The 22,021-nt window shown below is 41.8% G+C and overlaps 1 protein-coding gene across 3 annotated transcripts in view; it reads left to right on the top strand.

Moving 5' to 3' along the window:
• ntrk3a (neurotrophic tyrosine kinase, receptor, type 3a) overlaps nucleotides 1-22,021 on the top strand; it is a 240,888-nt gene that overhangs the window by 207,311 nt on the left and 11,556 nt on the right. For 2 of the 3 annotated variants that reach the window (XM_039018080.1, XM_039018079.1), the window contains exons 12-14: nucleotides 7,933-8,063; nucleotides 18,700-18,872; nucleotides 20,278-20,521. In XM_039018080.1, coding sequence (XP_038874008.1) covers nucleotides 7,933-8,063; nucleotides 18,700-18,872; nucleotides 20,278-20,521 — 548 coding nt within the window. Of the gene's footprint in view, nucleotides 1-7,932; nucleotides 8,064-18,666; nucleotides 18,873-20,277; nucleotides 20,522-22,021 lie in introns of all 3 variants that reach the window. The other variant, XM_039018077.1, reaches the window with a different exon arrangement.

Here is a 22,021-nt window from a genome sequence, read left to right as displayed (position 1 = left end):
ACTAGAGGACTCACTCACTCACGACATTTTCTCATCTCCTTTTCTTTAGGCAGGTCATTTTATGTTGCAAGGTGATAACAGTATTCACAACCTGATACCATGTGTTAGTGCCTGTTTGCCCCCTACTCCACTCTCTTCCCTTCTCTATACCCCCAGCACCAGTTCACTAATGGCTGTCCCCTACAGAGAGATCATGAGCAAGAGATTAATTTTGTCCAGATGTAATCAATATCAGAGATTGGCTGTAACCCTGCTCCATCACCCATAGCCAGATGTCGTGGCCTCTTCCCTCATCCATCTCTGTCTTCATCTGTTGGATTTAGGCCCAAAACAACACCCAAGGAGCCCCGTCGTCCGGAAAACAACACAGCAATGTGTATGCTCAATTTAAGGATGAATGTGGGAGTTCGGGGTTATCTTGAAGTAAACAACTAGCCTCTTGAGAAAATAAACATATTTTGTAGGACATTTGTTAGGATAAAAGGAGAGTAATCAGCTGTAGTATCCTTCATGGTTGAAGCCCTTTTCTCATACATTACTGAACATACAGTATTGTGATCAACAGGTCAAACATCTCATCGCTTGTTGGTTATGTGTTACTTAATCCATTGCTTATTTCTTTCTGCCTCTAATTTCTTCCTTGAAGTGAATAGTTAACGTAGCTATATGTATGCAAATGTGAGTCTCTCAACTCCTTAAAAGCATTCTAATTGCAGCCCAGTGGCATAACGGTCACCGCACCGCAGACTGTAACCTTGCTCTGCGCTCCACCTCCTGCTATGCTACTGTATCCATCCATGGATGCAACGTCTGCTACAGTACACAAGTCAGAAAGTTAATATGACCTTGACAGTGTCTCAATAACAGTTTAATAACATGCTAGACTCGCGGGAGAGTATCAACTTTTAATTTGTCAAACTCTAAATGAAATACTGAAGCTTCACATATCGAGCGTACAGGCTCTACTTTGATGAATCAAACGAACAGCAGGAGAATGTTTTGTACTTAAAAATGACTTCAGGATATTTCTTATTGTGTTTCACATAGCACATCTTCTGTTGAGGAAATCTGTGCTTGCCATTCTCCAGTCACATGTTAAAGTGGTTCTGATAAATGATAGGTAGAGTTGGCCATTCTATGTTTAAGTCAAATTATAGCTCTTGTATCAGCAGATGATGTGTGTGATTTGTACAGTCACGGTGATGACACACTGTATAAAGTTTATGCAACACAGACTGCGTGCAGTCTCTATAGCATCTGATGATGCTGTTTCAACCCCAAAACATTTAGACTTGCACAATTTCACTCAAATTCATCTCCCCAACATCTGCACTTGAGGTCATCCAATTTCACCAAGCTGAGGTGGGTGTTGAGTGTTACCTTGCTGGTTCACTCCAAAGTAAATTCAAGTCAGTTTGTGCGCATTACCTGTATTAGCCACCCCTGAAACTATTCAGAACACATTTGAATGCATTGGAGCTTTTAAGGAGATTTTCCATCAGCCCTGTTCTGACATAATTATGAGACGCACTTTAAAGAACAACATGGGCATAAAAACACCGACAGGTGTTGGAAAGGCGAGGATCAGGAAAAACACTTGTGGTGTTTTCCCACAGTGTCTCGTTAACCCTCAGGTCAATTTTCTAATATTTTTCTTCAATATTGAATAACTATTCGTAAGAAGACTATAACCACATGATGATGATTTTCCAGTCTGGATCTCTCTCTGGGCTTGGCTTCATCGTTGCCTGTTTTGTTTTGTGAAGAGCCTTGCTGAGAGGGTTGGCACTGACTCCAGATGCGCCGTATGTTCGGCCCTCTTCATACATACACTACAATCTTCCAACCAACCTTGGATGGTTGTAATGCCCTGAAGTGAGGCCTGCTGTTTCCTTCCTCACAAGCCTCTCCAGACCCAATGAGACGTGTTTTTCACACACCACTGCTCACGCTTTAAAGCTCATTCTTTATTCATGTGATTGTCGTGTTTGCTTACAGTGCTGTTCAGCATCCAGGTTTCTACGGCAGGCGTGAATTGCCCTGCCTTTTGTTTCCCCTCAAGACTTTCTGAATACACACTTTCCCAGCATCACCCAAGTATGATATCCTCTCTGTGTGTCTGTCTCTCCTTGATCTCTCCTTCTGTCAACACCAACATCCCATACCACATAATATATGATAGATGTTTTTGTGAGTAAGCTGGGTTTTACAGTATGGCGGCGTTCACTGTGATATTGTGTGTACGAGCAATGGAAAATCGAACTAATTTGACCTTTGAATGGATCAGCAAGTTTGAGGGTATTGTACCACATGTATGCATTGGCCTATCGAGTGTACGACAAAGCAACAGGAACATCTCCTAGTGTAGGATACTGTAGGTCTGTAATCCATAGATGTGCCAACGGCAGGGCACTTCAACATGCTTTTTTTCTCTAGTGTTTTTGATTGTTTTCCTATTTCATGCTCTGCATCCCTCTGTTTGCTATAGTGTTCTTCAACATCCCCTCAGCCAAAGCTCCTGGACAACAGTGCAGCTCTGAAAGAGAGATTGCTCTACATTGTCTGCCAGAGCCTGGGGAGGAAATGTGCTGATAGAGATTCATTCTGCTCCTCTGCATTAGAGAAATAGAATCTAATAAAATAAGTTGACACAGATTCAGGTGAGAGGCCTGTGGATGAATCTCATGGAGGAGAAGAGCGAGTCCAGAGGAGAAGGTGTTCTGCTCTGTATGTAGACCAGTGGTTTGTGTTTGTGAGGTGCAACAGTCTGAGCCTGCTGAAGGGGTGTTTACAGACTAACAGACATGCCGATGCTTTCCGGGATCCCCTCAAACACTTGTTTTGGGACACCATCTGCCCTCAACATTGAAAAATAAAATGACAAATATAATATGAACTGTATGAAAACCATTGGGAACATTTGGAGAGCGAGGGGTAATGGTGTTGCTAGAAGTAGAACATGGAGGTGGGCTGAGAGGGCATTATGGAAGCTTTTGGAAAAAAGTAAATCTGCTCTACTCTACTAACTTAAACACTGAATGATACAGGAAGGAAGTGGACTATACAGTGCCTTCAGGAAGTATTCAGATCCCTTGACTTTTTCCCCAAACAATTACGTTAAAGCTTTATTCTAAAATGGATTAATACAAAAAGAACTCAGCAATCTACACACAATACCTCATAATGACACCATTTTAGCAAATGTATTAAAAATAATAAACAGAAATACCTTATTTACATAGGTATTCAGACCCTTTTCTATGAGACTTGAAATTGAGCTCAGGTGCATCCTGTTTCCATTGATCATCCTTGAGATGTTTCTACAACTTCATTGGAGTCCACCTGCGGTAAATTCAATTGATTGGGCCTGATTTGGAAAGGCACACACCTGTCAGAGCAAAAACTAAGCCATGAGGTCGAAGGAATTGTCCGTAGAGCTCCGAGACAGAATTTTGTCGAGGCACAGATCTGGGGAAGGGTACCAAAACATTTCTGCAGCATTGAATGTCCCCAAAAACACAGTGGCATCCAGTGGCTTCCATTCTTAAATGGAAGAAGTTTGGAACCACCAAGGAGCTAGAGCTGTTCGCTTGGCCAAACTGAGCAATTGGGGGAGAAGGGCCTTGGTCGGGGAGGTGACCAAGAACCCGATGGTCACTCTGACAGAGCTCTAGAGTTCCTCTGTAGAGATGGAAGAAACTTCCAGAAGGACAACAATCTCTGCAGCAATCCACCAATCAGGCCTTTATGGTAGAGTGGCCAGACGGAAGCCACTCTTCAGTAAAAGGCACATGACAGCCCGCTTGGAGTTTGCCAAAAGGCACCTAAAGACTCTTAGACTCTCAAAAGGCACCTAAACAAGATTCTCTGGTCTGATGAAACCAAGATTGAACTCTTTGGCCTGAATGCCAAGCATCATGTCTGGAGGAAACTTGGCATCATCCCTACGGTGAAGCATGGTGGTGGTAGCATCATGCTGTGTGGATGTTTTTCAGAGACAGAGACTGAGAGAATTGTCAGGATTGAGGTAAAGATGAACGGAGCAAAGTACAGAGAGATCCTTGATGAAAACCTGCTCCAGAGCGCTCAGGACCTCAGACTGGGGTGAAGGTTCACCTTCCAACAGGACAACAACCCTAAGCACACAACCAACAAAACGCAGTAGTGGCTTCAGGGAACAAGTCTCTGAATGTCCTTGAGTGGCCCGGCCAGAGCCCGGACTTGAACCCGATATAACATCTTTGGAGAGACCTGAAAATAGCTGTGCAGCAACGCCCCCCATCCAACCTGACAGAGCTTGAGAGGATCTGCAGAGAAGAATGGGAGAAACTCCCCAAAAACAGGTGTGCCAAGCTTGTAGCGTCATACCCAAGAAGACTCGATGTTGTAATCGCTGCCAAAGGTGCTTCAACAAAGTGGTGAGTAAAGGGTCTGAATACTTATGTAAATGTGATATTTCAGTTTTTTATTTGTAATACATTTGCAGAAATGTCTTAATAACCTCTTTTGCTTTGTCATTATGGGGTATTGTGTGTAGATTTGATGAGAATTTTTTTTAATACATTTTAGAATAAGGCCGTAACGTAACAAAAAATTGAAAAAGTCAAGAGGTCTGAATACTTTCCGAAGGCACTGTACATCTGAGGACCGGCATAGCGAGCATGCAGAGATTGCTTCATTTATTTTGTTGCCTCAGTTTCCTCACATGTTTTTTCCCACTTTTTCTCAAGCCAAATGGTAGCAACATGAACTGTTTACTCCAGGGAATATTTTGATCTTATAGCAGACGCTATTAAAACGTGTTCAAATGGGAATTAAATTTTTTTTTTAAACAAGTGCTCAAACGTGGCCTTTTACTGATAGATTGAAGATTTGTCAAATATTTGGCACATCTGTTTACTCATCTGTACAATTGTGTTTGAGCTCTAATATGTTAAACAGAGATAATATAATGAGAAGTCACTTTTGATGAAAAGTCACTCTCGAAAACAGCAGCATTTGCATAGTCATCATTCAGAAGTCAAGTGCTAGTGATGCTGTGATTGGACTGAATGAAATGCTGCACTATTGTTTGTCATTTTTATGGTCAACAGTAGACAGTGCAAGAGAGTGGGAGGGTAAATTGCTACGGTTACTACATTCCCAATAAAATAGCAACAATTTGCCAGCATTTCTATCCAAATCAGCTCTAGTTTGGTCTTCTGTCATTTTCACTGCAGTGGAGTCAACATCTGTGCTGCCAAAGCAAAGCAGCCTAATTAGGATGAAGACTGTGTCCTGCTCTGTCCCAGCTGTGTGCTCTGTGCTGCTGGTCCACACTGAGACAGATGAGGCCCAGTGAGGGTAACCTCCCTGAATGGGTGCCCTCGCCCATATAAACAGGGAGGTGAACGCACTACAACCGCTGTGGTAATGAGACAATTAACCCAAGCTATTTGTAACTTCCTTAATTGCTTTGTGTGGATGGATGGCACACCTTCCAGCATACCCATAGCCACCTGCTTATTGTAAACCTATCACTGTCTTTCTGTGAAATTGAGAAGGGAGGGGATTAAATAAGCAATTGCAGAGGGACAAAAACAATGATTTATTTCTGCACCCTGATATTTTTTGCTGTTTTTTTAAAATGTTTTCTTTTTTTATCACAGTCCAGTGCAATCCATTATAAAACATGTTTTTAAGATGTTTTGAACCTTGTGGTTCAAGCAGAAATATTTGCAGTGCTATCATGGTGTTGATAATTTCTTATTGCCTTGATGGTGCTAATTACATATTGTAGCTACAATTTTACTGGTGATTCATGAGCGCAATGACTAGTTTGTGCCAACCAATAGTAATGAGAGCTTTGTCCAACCCATCCCTCAGTATTTATCTATTCCTCTGCTCTGCCCTAGTCCTCCAGGGGTATCTGTGGTACTGGGCTTGGCTGGACCTTGGACAGTAGTGGGTATTGGTGTTGGACAACAGCTCATCCAGAACCCCTGTATTGAGTAAATACCAGCTGCTGCTGTGACTTGCCATATGGAAGCCACTCTCCCCCAGCAACAGCTCTCAGCCACGCAGAACACGTGGAAAGCACTGAGATTAAGGACTAATACTGTCTGTACACTCTGTGATTTCACCACCATTTTACCACTGTACAGGTTGCAGACAGGTTCCTGACATTTTCCAGGTTTGATTGGATTGTTCGGATCATTTAATTTTTTACATTTGGAAGGGAAAGGGATCATTTAGCCTTTTCAGCATTGTTTTCCTATTGGTTGGGAACTGAATGAACATTTCCTCACTCCAGTTGCTATGGTGCGCAGGTTTTAAGATGTTAGATTATTACAGGGCAATGGACATTTTATAACTGTGGTTTATTTATGTATGCCGTAAGTAAGTAACAGCATCATGTGTTTTACCCTCACATCTCTTCTAACACTCTATAGCTCCACAGCAGGTCTTATGGCTCTATGCCTCTAGCCAGTTAATCAAATTAGATCCACTGACGCATCATATACTCTCAGAAAAAAAAGTACAGAATTCTACTTAAAGGGGTACAAACGCCTGTCACTGGCAGTCGTCCATTTGACCATTAGTTATACACATAGTTGTACCCTTGCAGTTTGTACCTTAAAAGAGTGTGCTAGTTTAGCCAGCTAGTCTGGTACACAGCAGGTGGGAGGCGGGGGTGACACCAAAGAATTTTATAACTAAACCAAGATAGACCACAACCTGTCATTTTAAATGGGAACAAATGAGCCAGAGTGGGCAGAATAAGCAATGAGGTAGGCAGAGCCAAGCAGGAGCTAGCGAGATCCTATTGGCACGTTCTAGCATTGAGTTACTGCGCTTGTGCAGTAACTCAATTCGCCTTTGCACACCTTCTAAACAACGCAACGTTTTGAAACTTTGGCAAAGGGTAAAGTTTACAAAACTTAGTCCGCTCTGTTCATAACAGATTGTATATTTGGGAACAGAAAACTGTATTGAGATCAAATGTTTAGTCAAGGAGTAAATTATCAGAATGTTTCCCAAAATCCATCTCGTTCCATCTTCTCCCACTGCCGGCCACTGAGCTCCGTCTCATCACCATATTTGGTAGTGAGTGGAAACGCCAACCGGATGCTTCACAGTTATACATCCGGTGAAATATCTGTCTGTGGCGACACCATGTGCTAGTTAGCATGCTAGCTAGCTAGCACCCACAAAGGGTCTCCCCAGCCTCCTGCCTGCTGTGCTAGCGGAAGGCGGGGGGTGACCGGTCGACAGTGTCCTTCGCCCCCGCCTGTCGGGCACTGTTTCCCCTCAGTTCTGTTAACAACGGTGAAGGCAGGTGCTCTTGACAAGGTCGCTCAGTGTTGGGGTAAGGTCACTATAATATTAATTACAGCTTTTTATTGTCCCATGCTCTTACAATATGTAAACCTTTATAAAGACTTCAGAACTGGCAGTGGACATGCTCAAACTTTAATTAACATAACCATAGACCACTTAAACTGGTATGACACTTCCACTCGCCAGCCACTAATCCATGCCTCCGGCCTAGAAAACAGAAATGAACCTTCGTACCCCTTTTTTTGAGAGTGTGTGATGATTAAACCTTTCTATTCAAAATATTGGGAACAAAAATGTCCCATTATACTAGATTATCCACACATGTACCCTAAAAGGTATCAACCAGTACCATGTGAGATTATATGTGTACCTCTGAAGGTACATTACGTGTATTTTGATATTTTTGTACCCAAGGAAACTGTAACCTTTTTTTCTGAGAGTGTAGCAGGATTTAAGACTTACCAGTCCCATCAGTGAATCATCACTTAATTTTGATTCTGTCAAACACTGATGGTTTGTTGATACTGGATCTGCTACTTAAACTCTCTCCCTCGCTCTCTCCCTCTCTTTCTCCCTCTCACTCTCCCTCTCTCTCTCCCTCTCTATCTACAGATGTACAGCACATAAAGCGTCGGGACATCATTCTGAAGCGGGAGCTGGGAGAGGGGGCCTTTGGGAAGGTGTTTCTGGCAGAGTGCTATAACCTCAGCCCTACCAAGGACAAGATGCTGGTGGCTGTCAAGGTAAGAGATGATCTCTCAGTTACACAGGGCCATTTCCCTCTCCTGTTACAGCAGACCACTCACAGAGGTCAGGGCCTCTCAGCACTCAGCGTCTGACTTGTATTATCTTGATCCTTGAACGGCTCTCGGGGCCACCCCCCCTGCCATGGCCAGCTGCCTCCACAAGAAGGATTTGGAGATGTGGATCTATAAAAATAGGAATTTTTTGCAATAGAGTAGATCGATATTCATACTAATAATCATTGAGGTCACTATGAGTACCGTGTTGGTCGTCTCGTATCAGATTGAATGTATGAGACTCCACTATGGGGTGACAACTAGGGTTGAATATTTTCCAGGTATTTTACAAATGTTCCATCCCAAGAATGAATCACCGGCTAAGCTGGTATTTCCCGCCAAAACCGTGAGTGTCATTCAAAAGCATATAAAGCATATAAATGGGCCTATATCTGGATTTGATCAGAGCTTTGATCAAAAATTCAAACATTTAATAAAGCCATACATAAAATACACTTCATGAGAGAAATTTTGTCCAAGTGATTGTGCCGTTATCCAATCCATATATGATTTAGGCTACGCATGACAGAAAAACATAAAAGTCCATAGATGTAGCTAGCTAGCTATATCCTACTAGCTCCAGTAGACAAATCTTTTTGAGTGTGAACTGTATTACTGTACTGTATTGTATTATATAGACTGGAATTATGCACATCGTTCAAACCATGATAAAGAGAGCATATGGGATTCTGGTGCAGTACATGCGGCGTACAAAGTTATAAGATAGGCTAGAGAATGTTATTTTAATTTTAATTAGTGCCTATTTGTATAATTAGTAGGCTGACCCATAAATACCTTTCATAATATTTCCCATAATGTTATTTACCTGCCTACCTCTTTCTCTCACAATTGTTGCTTCGTTCCTTCCTTGCTTTCAACGGCTAGCCTAAAATAAATACGTTTTGTTGTCCTTATCTTCATCATTCTAATGACATTATTGAATAATATAGGACTAGAATTAGATGCAGAAGGCTTTCACTTCTCTTCACAAAGATTGAATGGTTATGGGTCTGAATAAATAACTGCTATAGACTACCGCCATTGTGTATTCACTCATCTTTCAAATAAAATAAAATTGTATTTGTCACATGCGCCGAGTACAACTAGACCTTACAGTGAAATCTTTACTTACAAGCCCTTAACCAACAATGCTTTAAGAAGTTTTAAGAAAAATAAGTGTTAAGTAAAAAATAGATGCTTAAAAAATTGAAAATAAAATGAACAAATAATTAAACAGCAGCAGTAAAATAACAATAGCGAGGCTATATATAGGGAGTACCGGTACAGATTCAATGTGCGAGGTCACCGGTTAGTCGAGGTAATTGAGGTAGTATGTACATGTAGGTAGAGTTATTAAAGTGATTATGCATAGATAATAAACAGAGAGTAGCAGCGTAAAAGAGGGGTCTGAGTAGCCCTTTGATTAGCTGTTCAGAGGGATGTGTTTGGTCCCAGGGTCCTTAGCTTAGTGATGAGCTTTGAGGGCACTATGGTGTTGAACGCTGAGCTATAGTCAATGAATAGCATTCTCACATAGGTGTTATTTTTGTCCAGGTGGGAAAGGGCAATGTAGAGTGTAGAGTGCAATAGAGATTGCATCATCTGTGGACCTGTTGGGGCGGTATAAAAATTGGAGTGGGTTTAGGGTTTTCTGGGATAATGGTTTTGATGTGAGCCATGACCAATCCTTTCAAATCCTTTTCAAACTACCCGTGAGTTATATTGGCTGCTGTATTTAACATTCAGCAACCAAGAGCTTGCATCCCTCTTCGAATAGTCTATTAGTATAAGAAATGCTAAAAAGTTCATGTCCAGCAAGCTATTCTAGTCTAGCTTTTCCTGCATGGGACTCCAAGAGCTAAGGAGCGTTTTTTTTAAGGAGAGAGGCTAGCAGAGCACATGTGAGTACGTATTGCGCAAGAGACCGATGCTATAAGTTATAAGCTTATTATGCATAACCCATCATTAATTAGCTAAATATAATGCTAATACTGCATATAATCTATTACCTGAAAGAGGTAGGCTAGGACATCTATATATAGGGCTTTACAGTGCATTCGGAAAGTATTCAGACCCCTCCCCTTTTTCCACATTTTGTTACTGTTAGGTTCTGACAGAGTAAAACTCAAACGGACAACTAGGAAAAAGCTCAAAAGGTTTTAAATAAATGTTTTTCCTCATCAATCTACACACAATACCCCATAATAACAAAGTGAAAACAGGTTTATAGAAATGTATACAAATGTATAAAAACAGAAATACCTTATTTACATAAGTATTCAGACCCTTTGCTATGAGCCTCAAAATTGAGCTCAGGTCCATCCTGTTTCCATTGATCATGCTTGAGATGTTTTTGCAACTTGATTGGAGTCCACCTGTGGTAAATTCAATTGACTGGACATGCTTTGGAAAGGCACACACCTGAGCTCCAGAGTCCCTCTGTGGAGATGGGAGAACCTTCCAGAAGGACAACCATCTCTGCAGCACTCCACCAAGCAGGCCTTTATGGTAGTTTGGCCAGACGGAAGCCACTCCTCAGTAAAAGGCACATGACAGCCCGCTTGGAGTTTGCCAAAAGGCACCTAAAGGACTCTCAGACCATGAGAAACCAGATTCTTTGGTCTGATGAAACCAAGATTGAACTCTTTGGCCTGAATGCCAAGCGTCACGTCTGGAGGAATCCTGGGCTCATCACTACGGTGAAGCATGGTGGTGGCAGCATCATGTTGTGTGGATGTTTTTCAGCTGCATTTACTGGGATTCTAGTCAGAATCGAGGGAAAGATGAACGGAGCAAGGTACAGAGAGATCCTTGATTAAAACCTGCTCAAGAGAGCTCAGGACCTCAGACTGGGGCAAAGGTTCACCCTAAGCACACAGCCAAGACAACGCAGTAGTGGGTTCGGGAAAAGTCTCTGAATTTCCTTGAGTGGCCCAGCCAGAGCCCAGACTTGAACCCGATATAACATCTCTGGAGAGACCAGAAAATAGCTGTGCACCGACGCTCTTCATCCAACCTGACAGAGCTTGGGATGATTTGCAGAGAAGAATGGAAGAAACTCCTCAAATACAGGTGTGCCAAGCTTGTAGCGTCATACCCTATAAGACTTGAGGCTGTAATCGCTGCCAAAGGTGCTTCAACAAAGTACTGAGTAAATGGTCTGAATACTTACGTAAATGTCATATTTCAGTTTTTGTAAAAATTACAAAACAAATGTTTTTGTTTGTCATTATTGAGTATTGTGTGTAGATTGTTGAGGGAAAAAATGTATTTGATCCATTTTAGAATAAGGTTGTAACGTAACAAAATGTGGAAAAGTCAAGGGGCCTCAATACTTTCCGAATGCACTGTATATAAATCTAGAATGGGGTTATCTATTTTGGATGTCTTTTGAATGGAATTGATGGGGAGAGAGAGAGAGAGAGAGAGTGCTCGCGCATGCACTGATTTAAAGCAACAATATTCGAGTGATAAGCTGTTTTTAAAACTCTGGAGCTGCAAAAAATGTACAATAAAAAAAGAAGGTGACCCCGTAAAGCCAGATGGAGGTGAATTAGACACGCATTCAGTCTTTACATTACTGTAGCATAGGCTATGCTGCAGCAAATGTAGGCCGTCCTGTCACAAGAAAAAAAGTTACCATGATGAGATGATAGGTCCACATTCATTGTGAACTGCACTTCATACTGAGATGGGCTTTCTGTCCCCACCCTGAGTGTTGATGATTCATCATGCATAGGCCGTAGAGAAGACAGATTTAAGCATTGCATATCATTTAAGTTACATTTCATGCCATGCTGTTCACATAAATAGTATATTATAACATACTGGTTTCTCTCAGTTATTTATTCCGGGAAAAGGGAGTGGTTTTGGGCGGTAAATCTCAGTAACCGGGTTTCCGCCATTCAACCCTAGTGACAATAGCTGACTAATGGGTGTCACGTTCCTGACCTGTTTTCTGTTGTTTTTGTATGTGTTTAGTTGGTCAGGGCGTGAGTTGGGGTGGGCATTCTATGTTATGTGTTTCTATGTTGGGTTAAATGTGTTGCCTGATATGGTTCTCAATTAGAGGCAGGTGTTTGACGTTTCCTCTGATTGAGAACCATATTAAGGTAGGCTGTTCTCACTGTTTGTTTGTGGGTGATTGTCGCTGTGTCTGTGTTTTGTTGCACCACACGGTATGTCTCGTTCGTTCTTCGTTTTTATGTAGTTCTCATGTTCAGGTCTGTTTAACGTCGTTTGTTGTTTTATAGTTTATTCAAGTGTATTTCGTGTCAGTGTTCGTCTGTTCAATTAAATTCATTATGTCTACATACCTCGCTGCGTGTTGGTCCGATCCATGCTCCTCCTCGTCCGAGGAGGAGGAATATGACGAACGTTACAATGGGTGAGAAAGTTTTCTCTGGAAATCACATTCAGGGCTAAATATCTCACTAGCAGGTTAACTTGGCATAATTTGAAGCATGTATTACATGCTGTACAGGTCATTATGGTTGACTTGAATATCACAACTTTTGGGTCAAGATGTATTGTGTCACTTTGTGTGTTAGGGCTGGGTGGTATCCAGATTTTCATATCGTCAGACCATTTCTGTATCATACCGGGGTTTATGGTATTACCGGAAGTGCACACAAGTGGCGCTATAAAAAACTAAAATAATAATAATAATACTTTTGTTGGCAACCGGGATATCCATCCAGGAGGGGATTGTATGTCTCTCCTGTAACCAAGAAACTTGCTCATGATATTTAGCCACTTAGCAAGTTAGCAAACCAAATGCATAGCTGGAGCCCTGAGCTGGGTATTAATTGTTTATTATATTTAAGCAGTAAGGCCTGAGGGGGGGGTATATGGCTAAAATACCACGGCTAAGGGCTGTTCTTATGCACGACGCATCGCGGAGTGCCTGGACACAGCCCTTAGCTGTGGTATATTGGCCATATACCACAAACCACCGAGGTGCCTTATTGCTATTATAAATTGGTTACCAACGTAATTAGAGCAGTAACAATACATGTTTTGTCATACCCGTGGTATACGGTGTGATATTCCACGGCTGTCAGCCAATCAGCATTCAGGGCTCGAACCTGAACTTAAGCACCCAACCACCATTTTTTTACGGTATTGAAAATCATATAATGCCCAAGCCTAAGAAGTGTGTTATATCTTCACTGTTGCAATTCTTGATCTCAATGGTGCTGATCATGAAATAAAAGGCTAAATAGCATTAATTGGATAACAAACTGTCAGTTGGAACAAACAACTATGAGCAATATTTACAGTTGGTGGGCATTAACCATCTGTGTTTGCCTCTTTTCTCTCTCTCTCTCTCTCTCTCACACACACACACACACACACACACACACACACACACACACACACACACACACACACACACACACACACACACACACACACACACACACACACACACACACACACACACACACACACACACACACACACACACACACACACACACACACACACAAACACACAGCCTCAGTGTGTTAAGGCCTGCAGTTATCTAAACAATAAGCAGCCCTAAATTGGTTTTTAGATGGGGAAGCTGACTGGATGCCTGGTGCATGCAGTTTGAGCACAGCAGCTCACTCCTGAGAAGTTTTCATTTTCTCTGAAACCCCCCAGTAATTTTGTCCTTCCCCTGAAATGTAACCAGCCGAAGGAAGTAGATTTGGCTTTGACCATGCTGTCTACTGCATTAGCCCTGCATTTCTAGCAACAACAAGACAGGACCTTGTGAACAGACCCCAGTTTTGTTGCTGACAGACATTTATATCTAATTACACATCAAGATTATGCAATAAGGACTGTATTGTCCAATCCATCCTTGAGCATATTGATTCAATTAATAAATACCATATCAGTCTTTTACAAGTATTGCCCCTGACTTATTCAGTGATCCCTTGTCTTTAAAAAAGCAACATATGTCTGGCTGTCTTAGGAGGCATGTTATAATATAGCTGATTGTTAGTGATGCTTAAGGGTGTTCATAGACTTCCTGATCCTAAATGGGTCTCAGTGGGATTGGTTGCAGCACTAAGACCAAAACCATACATCTGTCATTCAACCAGGGCCATAATGTGTGTACCTTGTAACACACTACTAATGCTAGATAAAGCGATCAATATGTATGCAACTTTAGAGGAGTACTCCTGGATTGCTGTTGGGGCTTGATTAAGGTGGTAGCCACTGGTGGAAAAAGTACCCAATTGTCATACTTGAGTAAAAGTAAAGATACCTTATTAGAAAATGACCCAAGTGAAAGTCACCCAGTAAAATCATACTTGAGTAAAATGTCTAAAAGTATTTGGTTTTAAATATTCATAAGTATCAAAAGTAAATGTAATTGCTAAAATATATGTAAGAATTAAAAGTTAAAGTATAAATCATTTCAAATTCCTTATTAAGAAAATAGACGGTACTATTTTCTTGTTTTTTTTATTTACGAATAGGCAGGGGCACGCTCCAACACTCAGACATAATTTACAAATGAAGCATGTGTTTAGTGAGTCCGCTGCATCAGAGGCAGTAGGGATGACCAGGGATGTTCTCTTGATACGTGTGTGAATTATACAATTTTCCTGTCCTGCTAAGCATTCAAAATGTAACAAGTACTTTTGGGTGTCAGGGAAAATGTATGGAGTAAAAAGTACATAATTTTCTATAGGAATGTAATGAAGTAAAAGTAAAAGTTGTCATAAATATCAAAAGTAAAGTAAAATACAGATACCCCAAAAAAGCACGGAAGTAGTACTTTCAAGTATTTTTACTTAGGTACTTTAGAACACTAGTGGTAGCCAGCAAACAGCCTGTGTAACTATTATGATTGTTCATGAATTTACAACCCATTATTATGAAGGTATAGATGTTCACAGCTTCGAGGTTAATCAGGTCTATTGGGATTGTGTTACATCAGCTCTTGTTGATGCTGAGACACCTAACACAGGACCTGTTTACAGCGACATCCATTTTGAGTTAGTGCACAATGAAATTGAGTCATACATTATTCTCCCCCCCCAAAAAATCCTGTTTAAATTATCACATGATATTGGTAGCTGGTCACATGACATTTGTGTCAAATCCATCCTTAAACGCAGTGGGTTTGTACTGTCACAATCTTGAATGAGAAGTGACTGTCAGTAATTCTTGCGCTTGATTTATTCAATTTCACGTAAAGATTTTGACTGTAACCTCTGTGTTAAAATGCGAATTTCAACTGACAGGGGTTGAGGATATTAAAGTTCAAAGGTCATAAAAGGTACCTAGATGCTGAAGGAGGGGGGTCACAGTATAATGGTGATCCCGGTTGGTGACAAGGGGCACATTTATCACTGTTCCTCTCTTGTCACCATCACTCTTCATCAAGGCGCTCATCCATGGAATGATGTTAGCCATGATAGTGTGGAGCAGGAGGGAGGGAGCCGCAGTGCACAGGCAGGAGAAAGAGGCCGACCTTACTAAGGTGCCAAGGCTGCAGCTGAAGCAATAAGGCTGTCTGTGAGGGATGTTAAATCATCTCCCAAAATGTTCTACTCTTCAGATGCTTTGATCAAGAGTAATGGTGGCAACACTGAGCTAGCTTTTTCTTCCTTTTTTCCTCCTTCCTTCCTTTCTTCACATCCCCAGTCACCAGAGTGGATCCTATTGAAATAGATTACAGACAAATATACAGGAGTGTATACTTTTCCACATTTTGTGACATTAAAGCCTTATTCTAAAATGGTTAAAATCTATATTTTTTTCTCATTAATCTACACACAATACCCCATAATGACAAATACAAGACAGAAATACCTTATTTACATAATTATTCAGACCCTTTGCTATGAGACTCGAAATTGAGCTCAGGTGCATCCTGTTTCCATTGATCATCCTTGAGATGTTTCTACAACTTGATTGGAGTCCACCTGTGGTAAATTCAATTGATTGAGCATGATTTGAAAAGGCAAACACCTGTCTATATAAGGTCCCACAGTTGACAGTGAATGTCAGAGCAAAAACCAAGCCGTGAGGTCGAAGGAATTGTCCGTAGAGCGACGAGACAAGATTGTATCGAGGCACAGATCTTGGGAAGGGTACCAAAACATTTATGCAGCTTTGAATGTCCACAAGAACACAGTGGCCTCCATCATTCTTAAATGAAAGAAGTAAGGAACCACCAAGACTCTTCCTAGAGCCATCCAAACTGAACAATCAGGGGAGAAGGGCCTTGGTCAGGGAGATGACCAAGAACCCGATGGTCACTCTGACAGAGCTCCAGAGTTTCTATGTGGAGATGGGAGAACCTTCCAGAAGGACAACCATCTCTGCAGCACTCCACCAATCAGGCCTTTATGGTAGTGGCTAGATGGAAGCCACACCTCAGTAAAAGGCACATGACAGCCCACTTGGAGTTTGCCAAAAGGCACCTAAAGACTCAAGACTCAAGACTAAAGACTCAAGAAACAAGATTCTCTCGTCTGATGAAACCAAGATTGAACTCTTTGGCCTGAATGCCAGGCCTGAAACCTGGCACCATCCCTAATGGTAAGCATGGTGGTGGCAGCATCATGCTGTGGGGATGTTTTTCAGAGACAGGGACTGGGAGACTAGTCAGGATCGAGGTAAAGATGAACGGAGCAAAGTACAGAGAGATCCTTGATGAAAACCTGATCCAGAGCGCTCAGGACCTCAGACTGGGGTGAAGGTTCACCTTCCAACATGACAACGACCCTAAGCACAAAGCCAAGACAACGCAGGAGTGGCTTCAGGACAAGTCTCTGAATGTCCTTGAGTGGCCCAGCCAGAGCCCGGACTTGAACCCGATCAAACATCTCTGGAGAGACCTGAAAATAGCTGTGCAGCAACGCTCCCCATCCAACCTGACAGAGCTTGAGAGGATCTGCAGAGAAGAGTGGGAGAAACTCCCCAAATACAGGTGTGCCAAGCTTGTAGTGTCATAACCATGAAGACACAAGTTTGTAATCACTGCCAAAGGTGCTTCAACAAAGTACTGAGTAAAGGGTCTGAATACTTACGTAAATGTGATATTTCAGTTTGACATTTTTTATACATTTGCAAAAATGTAGAAAAACCTGTTTTTGCTTTGTCATTATGGAGTATTGTGTGTAGATTGATGAGGGGGGAAAAACGATTTAATCAATTTTAGAATAAGGATGTAATGTAACAAAATGTGGACAAAGTCAAGGGGTCTGAATACTTTCCGAATGCACTGTATATTTAGATATAGGTTATAATGGAATGTCAGGATATTTTGGAAATATGTGTAGGTCAACAAGTCTGGAAGCCTCCGTAAAAATGGTTTACTCTGTGTGTCTGTGCTAGCTAGCTGGCTGTCTCTCTAGTCTGTCCTGTAGATCCAGGTGGACTAGGAACACACCACTCCTCTAGCAGCATAGGGGTCATAAAGCATCCGGGAGAATAGGGATGGATGCCTTGCCATCTGTCCACGGGCACTGCCATACATTCAAATTCCCCTTTGCATCGTCATATAGTCATCCAAGAGAATTAAAATTAATACAGCATTAGAAAAACCTTGTGATTATCATTGTTGAATATCAAATATCTGTTAGATAGTGTTATGAATTCTATGAATGATAATTTTGGTTTACATAATTAGAGGATTGTATCATGACCATTTCCGGGAAACATGCATTTTGTTTCCAAACTTTAGTTTACAGTACAGCTGCAAAATGTTTCATTTTTTAATGGAGAAGCAACCAGCAATGACGGCTTGGCAGTCATCCCAGACTCAGTAAGGAGTAAATCCTACCTTTTACATTTGGAGGATCAGTGAGAGACAAGAGATTGAGCGTAAAGGCCAAGCTATTTCATAGGTGGGATTTTAGGGAGGAGGTTTATTTCCAGCCGATAAGCTCTTCAATAATGATACCATAACTCTTAGCCAATACGGTAGACAACAACAGCGTCTACATCTGGTGAGGCACGGAGCCTCTTATCACGGCTATATAATGAAATGTCAGATTGTGTATGGGACGCCTAATGAAGTCAATTACAAAATGATCTGCTTCTGTAAAGCTGTACAGTTTGCCGGGTCATTGTGATAACATGTCAAGAAATGTTTCGTTCATTTATTTATTTATTTATTTATTAACCTTTATTTAACCAGGAAGGGCTCATTGAGATTTAAAATCTCTTTTTCAAGAGCGTCCTGGCCAAGATAGGCAGCACCAAGTCATTACAAAAAATTACAGACAGACAACATGAAAAACTACAAGTAATCTAGTAAAAACCATTCATGAATTCACAAGAGTGTTCTGCTCCTCATGTTCTGCTCCTCAAATGGAAAGATTAAAGTGCTTTACCGCTCCCTGCTCCATTTATTACCCTGTCTCTGTTGTGTTTGCTCCAGCCAGATGTTATTGTGTGTGTGGGTGTCAGTGTTTATCCAGGGTTCATTGTAAGAAGCCAAAAAACTTTAATGCTCTGTTTCTTTGAGAAAAACCTATGTCCAACAGTATCATACTTTGCTAAGCAGTTAAACACCCTTGTATTTTCTCAGACGCTGAAGGACCCCACCCTTGTATTTTCTCAGACGCTGAAGGACCCCACCCTTGCAGCGAGAAAAGATTTCCAGAGGGAGGCGGAACTATTGACCAACCTGCAGCATGAGCACATTGTCAAGTTCTATGGTGTGTGTGTTGATGGAGACCCCCTCATCATGGTCTTTGAGTACATGAAGCACGGGGACCTCAACAAGTTTCTCAGGTAAACTGTGTCAACTGAATGCACAAGACGTGCTCAGCTCTCAACTAAGTTCTGTAAATGAGTCTTTGGGTGATGTAGCCCATGAGTATTACAAGCTGACAACTGAGGAATACTTTTCTAATGTGTGTTGGTGGAATTTGGAAAGTTTACTCAGCTGAATAAAGTAGAGATGGGTGGGATAAGCAAGATGTGCTCAACTCTTACTAAATTCTGTCTTTGGGTGCTGTAGCCAAGGATTACAAGCTGTCAACGGAGAAACATCATTTTTTATCATGTGTGTCGTTGGATTTGCTAAGTTTACTCAGCTGAATAAAGCAGAGAAATGTGTGAGATAAGCAAGACGTGTTAAACTCTTACTAACTTCAAAACATTTGTCTTTGGTGTAGCCCATGAGTAACACAAGCTGAGAAACAGACTTCATATATATATGTTTTTGGGGTTGTGGAAGTTTACTCAGCTTAATAGAGGTGTGTGTGGGGGGGGGGGGGGGGGGGGCGGCATCTCCCACTGTTTACCAATATCAAACTGTCTATAGACTAAACAATGAATGGCAGGTTGACTGCACCCCAGTAGTGATGTACTGATCCACAGTACACTAACCTGCATAATGATCAGCAGTATTAGAGGTGGTCATACAATAAACCCTTTGGCCAGAAATGTAATAGATATGATCATTTCCAGAGATAAAATAAGTTATTGTCCATTTCCTAATTTCTACATACAAGTAAACAACCATGAGGTCTTACCGCAAGCATCAGGCTGTAATTCATAGATTGCTCCCCCTCAGAGCAGCGACTTCCTATTTGCTACACTGTACATTAAGTAGCGATGACCTGTTAAGTGTAAAACCACAAAACACTGTAACGGCAGACTGCTGACTGAGCCTCCACAGACTGGGGAAACTGTGACTCAGATTGCAAATGAGATGGCTGATCTCCTTTATGGTTAGACATTGTTAAACCTCTGGATCCTCTGCAGTGGCAGGGAACATTGGTGCTCAATAGCAGAGGCAGATCAGGCAGACGTCAGCTTGCTGGTGGCTTTACACATGCAAATGTCATGGCTAATAGCATTTCCATTAATGTTTCTCTGAATTAATTCATACGGAGAAGCTCCTGTTGGTTTTGCACCCAGTGGCCCTGTACATTAATGACATTGCCAATGTTCCTGTTTCAATTAAAGGTTGACTGTAAAATGCATCTAATGTCCAATCCATTACAACTGAATAACATACTACTGTCACATACTATTCACAGCTATAATAATTTCAAAATGCAATATGAAGTTAGTTATGGTGATTCTGTCTTGAGACAAGTTCACTAAGTCTGAGCTCAAGTCCTTATTTGTTTGATGATTTCCTGCCTGCCTGCTTCCCTCCCTCCCTCCCTCCCGTCCCAATCCACAGAGCCCATGGGCCCGACGCTATGATCCTGGTTGACGGACAGCCGCTGCAGACCAATGGGGAGCTGGGCCTGTCTCAGATGCTGCACATTGCCACTCAGATCGCCGCGGGGATGATGTACCTGGCCTCCCAGCACTTTGTGCACCGTGATTTAGCCACTCGGAACTGCCTGGTGGGCAACGGCCTGCTGGTGAAGATTGGGGACTTTGGAATGTCCAGGGACATCTACAGCACAGACTACTACAGGGTAAGCGCCTTTGTATGTTTTATAGATAACAAATGATTCCATGTACTAAATGTATTTGTGTGTTTGTTATATCAAGCTATACTGTACATTCATAATCGACTCAATTATGTATTTTTGGTCACCGTCCAGTGTTTTTAGAGAACAGGTGGTGTTTTGACACAGTGGCTGTGAACGGTGACCCTGCATTCACCTGCCTCATGATGATGTGTTTGTTGACCTTTACTGATACCTGCCCTGCCCTGAACTCTTTACCTTTACTAATGTACAAATGTACAAGGAGAAGTGATGCATGCTCAATATGTCTATTTGTGAAGATGTGCCACGTCTAGGGCAGAACCACTCTTGCTGTATTTTGTTTGTAGCAGAAGAGTATTTCTTTGACTTCTTCCCGGTGACCAGAATATAGAGCTTTTAGCCGAGATGAGAATGGAGTTGCTGAAGCTGTGCTGGCATTACAAAGGGATTATTACAGTGGCACAGGGGATTTTCACTAGATACAGACTGTAATTGCCATTGTGAAAAAGAAGTTACATTTGCAGTAAATGTCAAATAGTCCATTGAGTCTCATCCTACTTAATGTGTTCTGCAGGCTACTTTTCCTTAATGGTACCTTCGCAATAAGCAGCTCAGTAAAATGGGTGGCAGGTAGCCTACTGGTTAGAGCGTTGAGCCAGTAACTGAAATGTCGCTAGTTGGAATCCTCGAGCCGACAAGGTGAAAAATCTGTGGATGTGCCCTTGAGCAAGGCACTTAACTCTAATTGTTGGCCGTGACCCCACTCTCAGAGGGTGTATCAGGGGAAGTTGGGACATGTCAGCAGTGTCCGCTCCTCTCCTTCAGGAAAACCAAGAAAACTGCCCTCAAGGGATATGACACAGTAAGCAAGAGCACAGTCTGAGCTGGGTTTTTCACAGGCAGCATATCTGACAGCCCCATCTGTATAATGAAAATGATGCCCGGGCTCCCCCAAACCAAATTAGCTGTTGGTTCTCAGTCTGCAGGCAGGCACACAGATCTGACATGGCACTGTGTTTGTGAGCTGAGAAGTATGACATGGCTTCATAGACCCTGTTGGAAACGATACAACAAATAGCAAGGCTATGTGAATCTGAAAGGCAACGCGAAGGCAGGCAACCTTGACATGCACATGAATGTACATTGAGCATGTCTCATGCAGCAGTTTGAGAGGCAGCGGACAATGATAGCATGATATCACGTCATAGAGGAATGCATTTTCATTCAGATCACTGTTTAACTAACTATGCTGGGTGTATAGTTCCTTTACACTCCCTCAATAGCCACTGTTGGTAAGCTGCAATGTTAATCCAACAATCCAATGCCATTGTTCCAAATGAGGAAAGCTTCATTATTATGATTCATCTGCTCTTTAGAACGTAATGACATACAGTCAGGTCCATAATTATTGGCACCCGTGATAAAGATGAGCAAAAAATACTGTACAAAATAGTATCAAAGATCCACCGCCATATTTTACTGTAA

Source organism: Salvelinus namaycush, chromosome 21 (genome assembly GCF_016432855.1).
Source record: "Salvelinus namaycush isolate Seneca chromosome 21, SaNama_1.0, whole genome shotgun sequence".
NCBI lineage: Eukaryota > Metazoa > Chordata > Actinopteri > Salmoniformes > Salmonidae > Salvelinus > Salvelinus namaycush.
The sequence above is the reverse complement of the archived record's forward strand: the minus strand, read 5'-3'. Positions and strand labels throughout refer to the sequence as shown.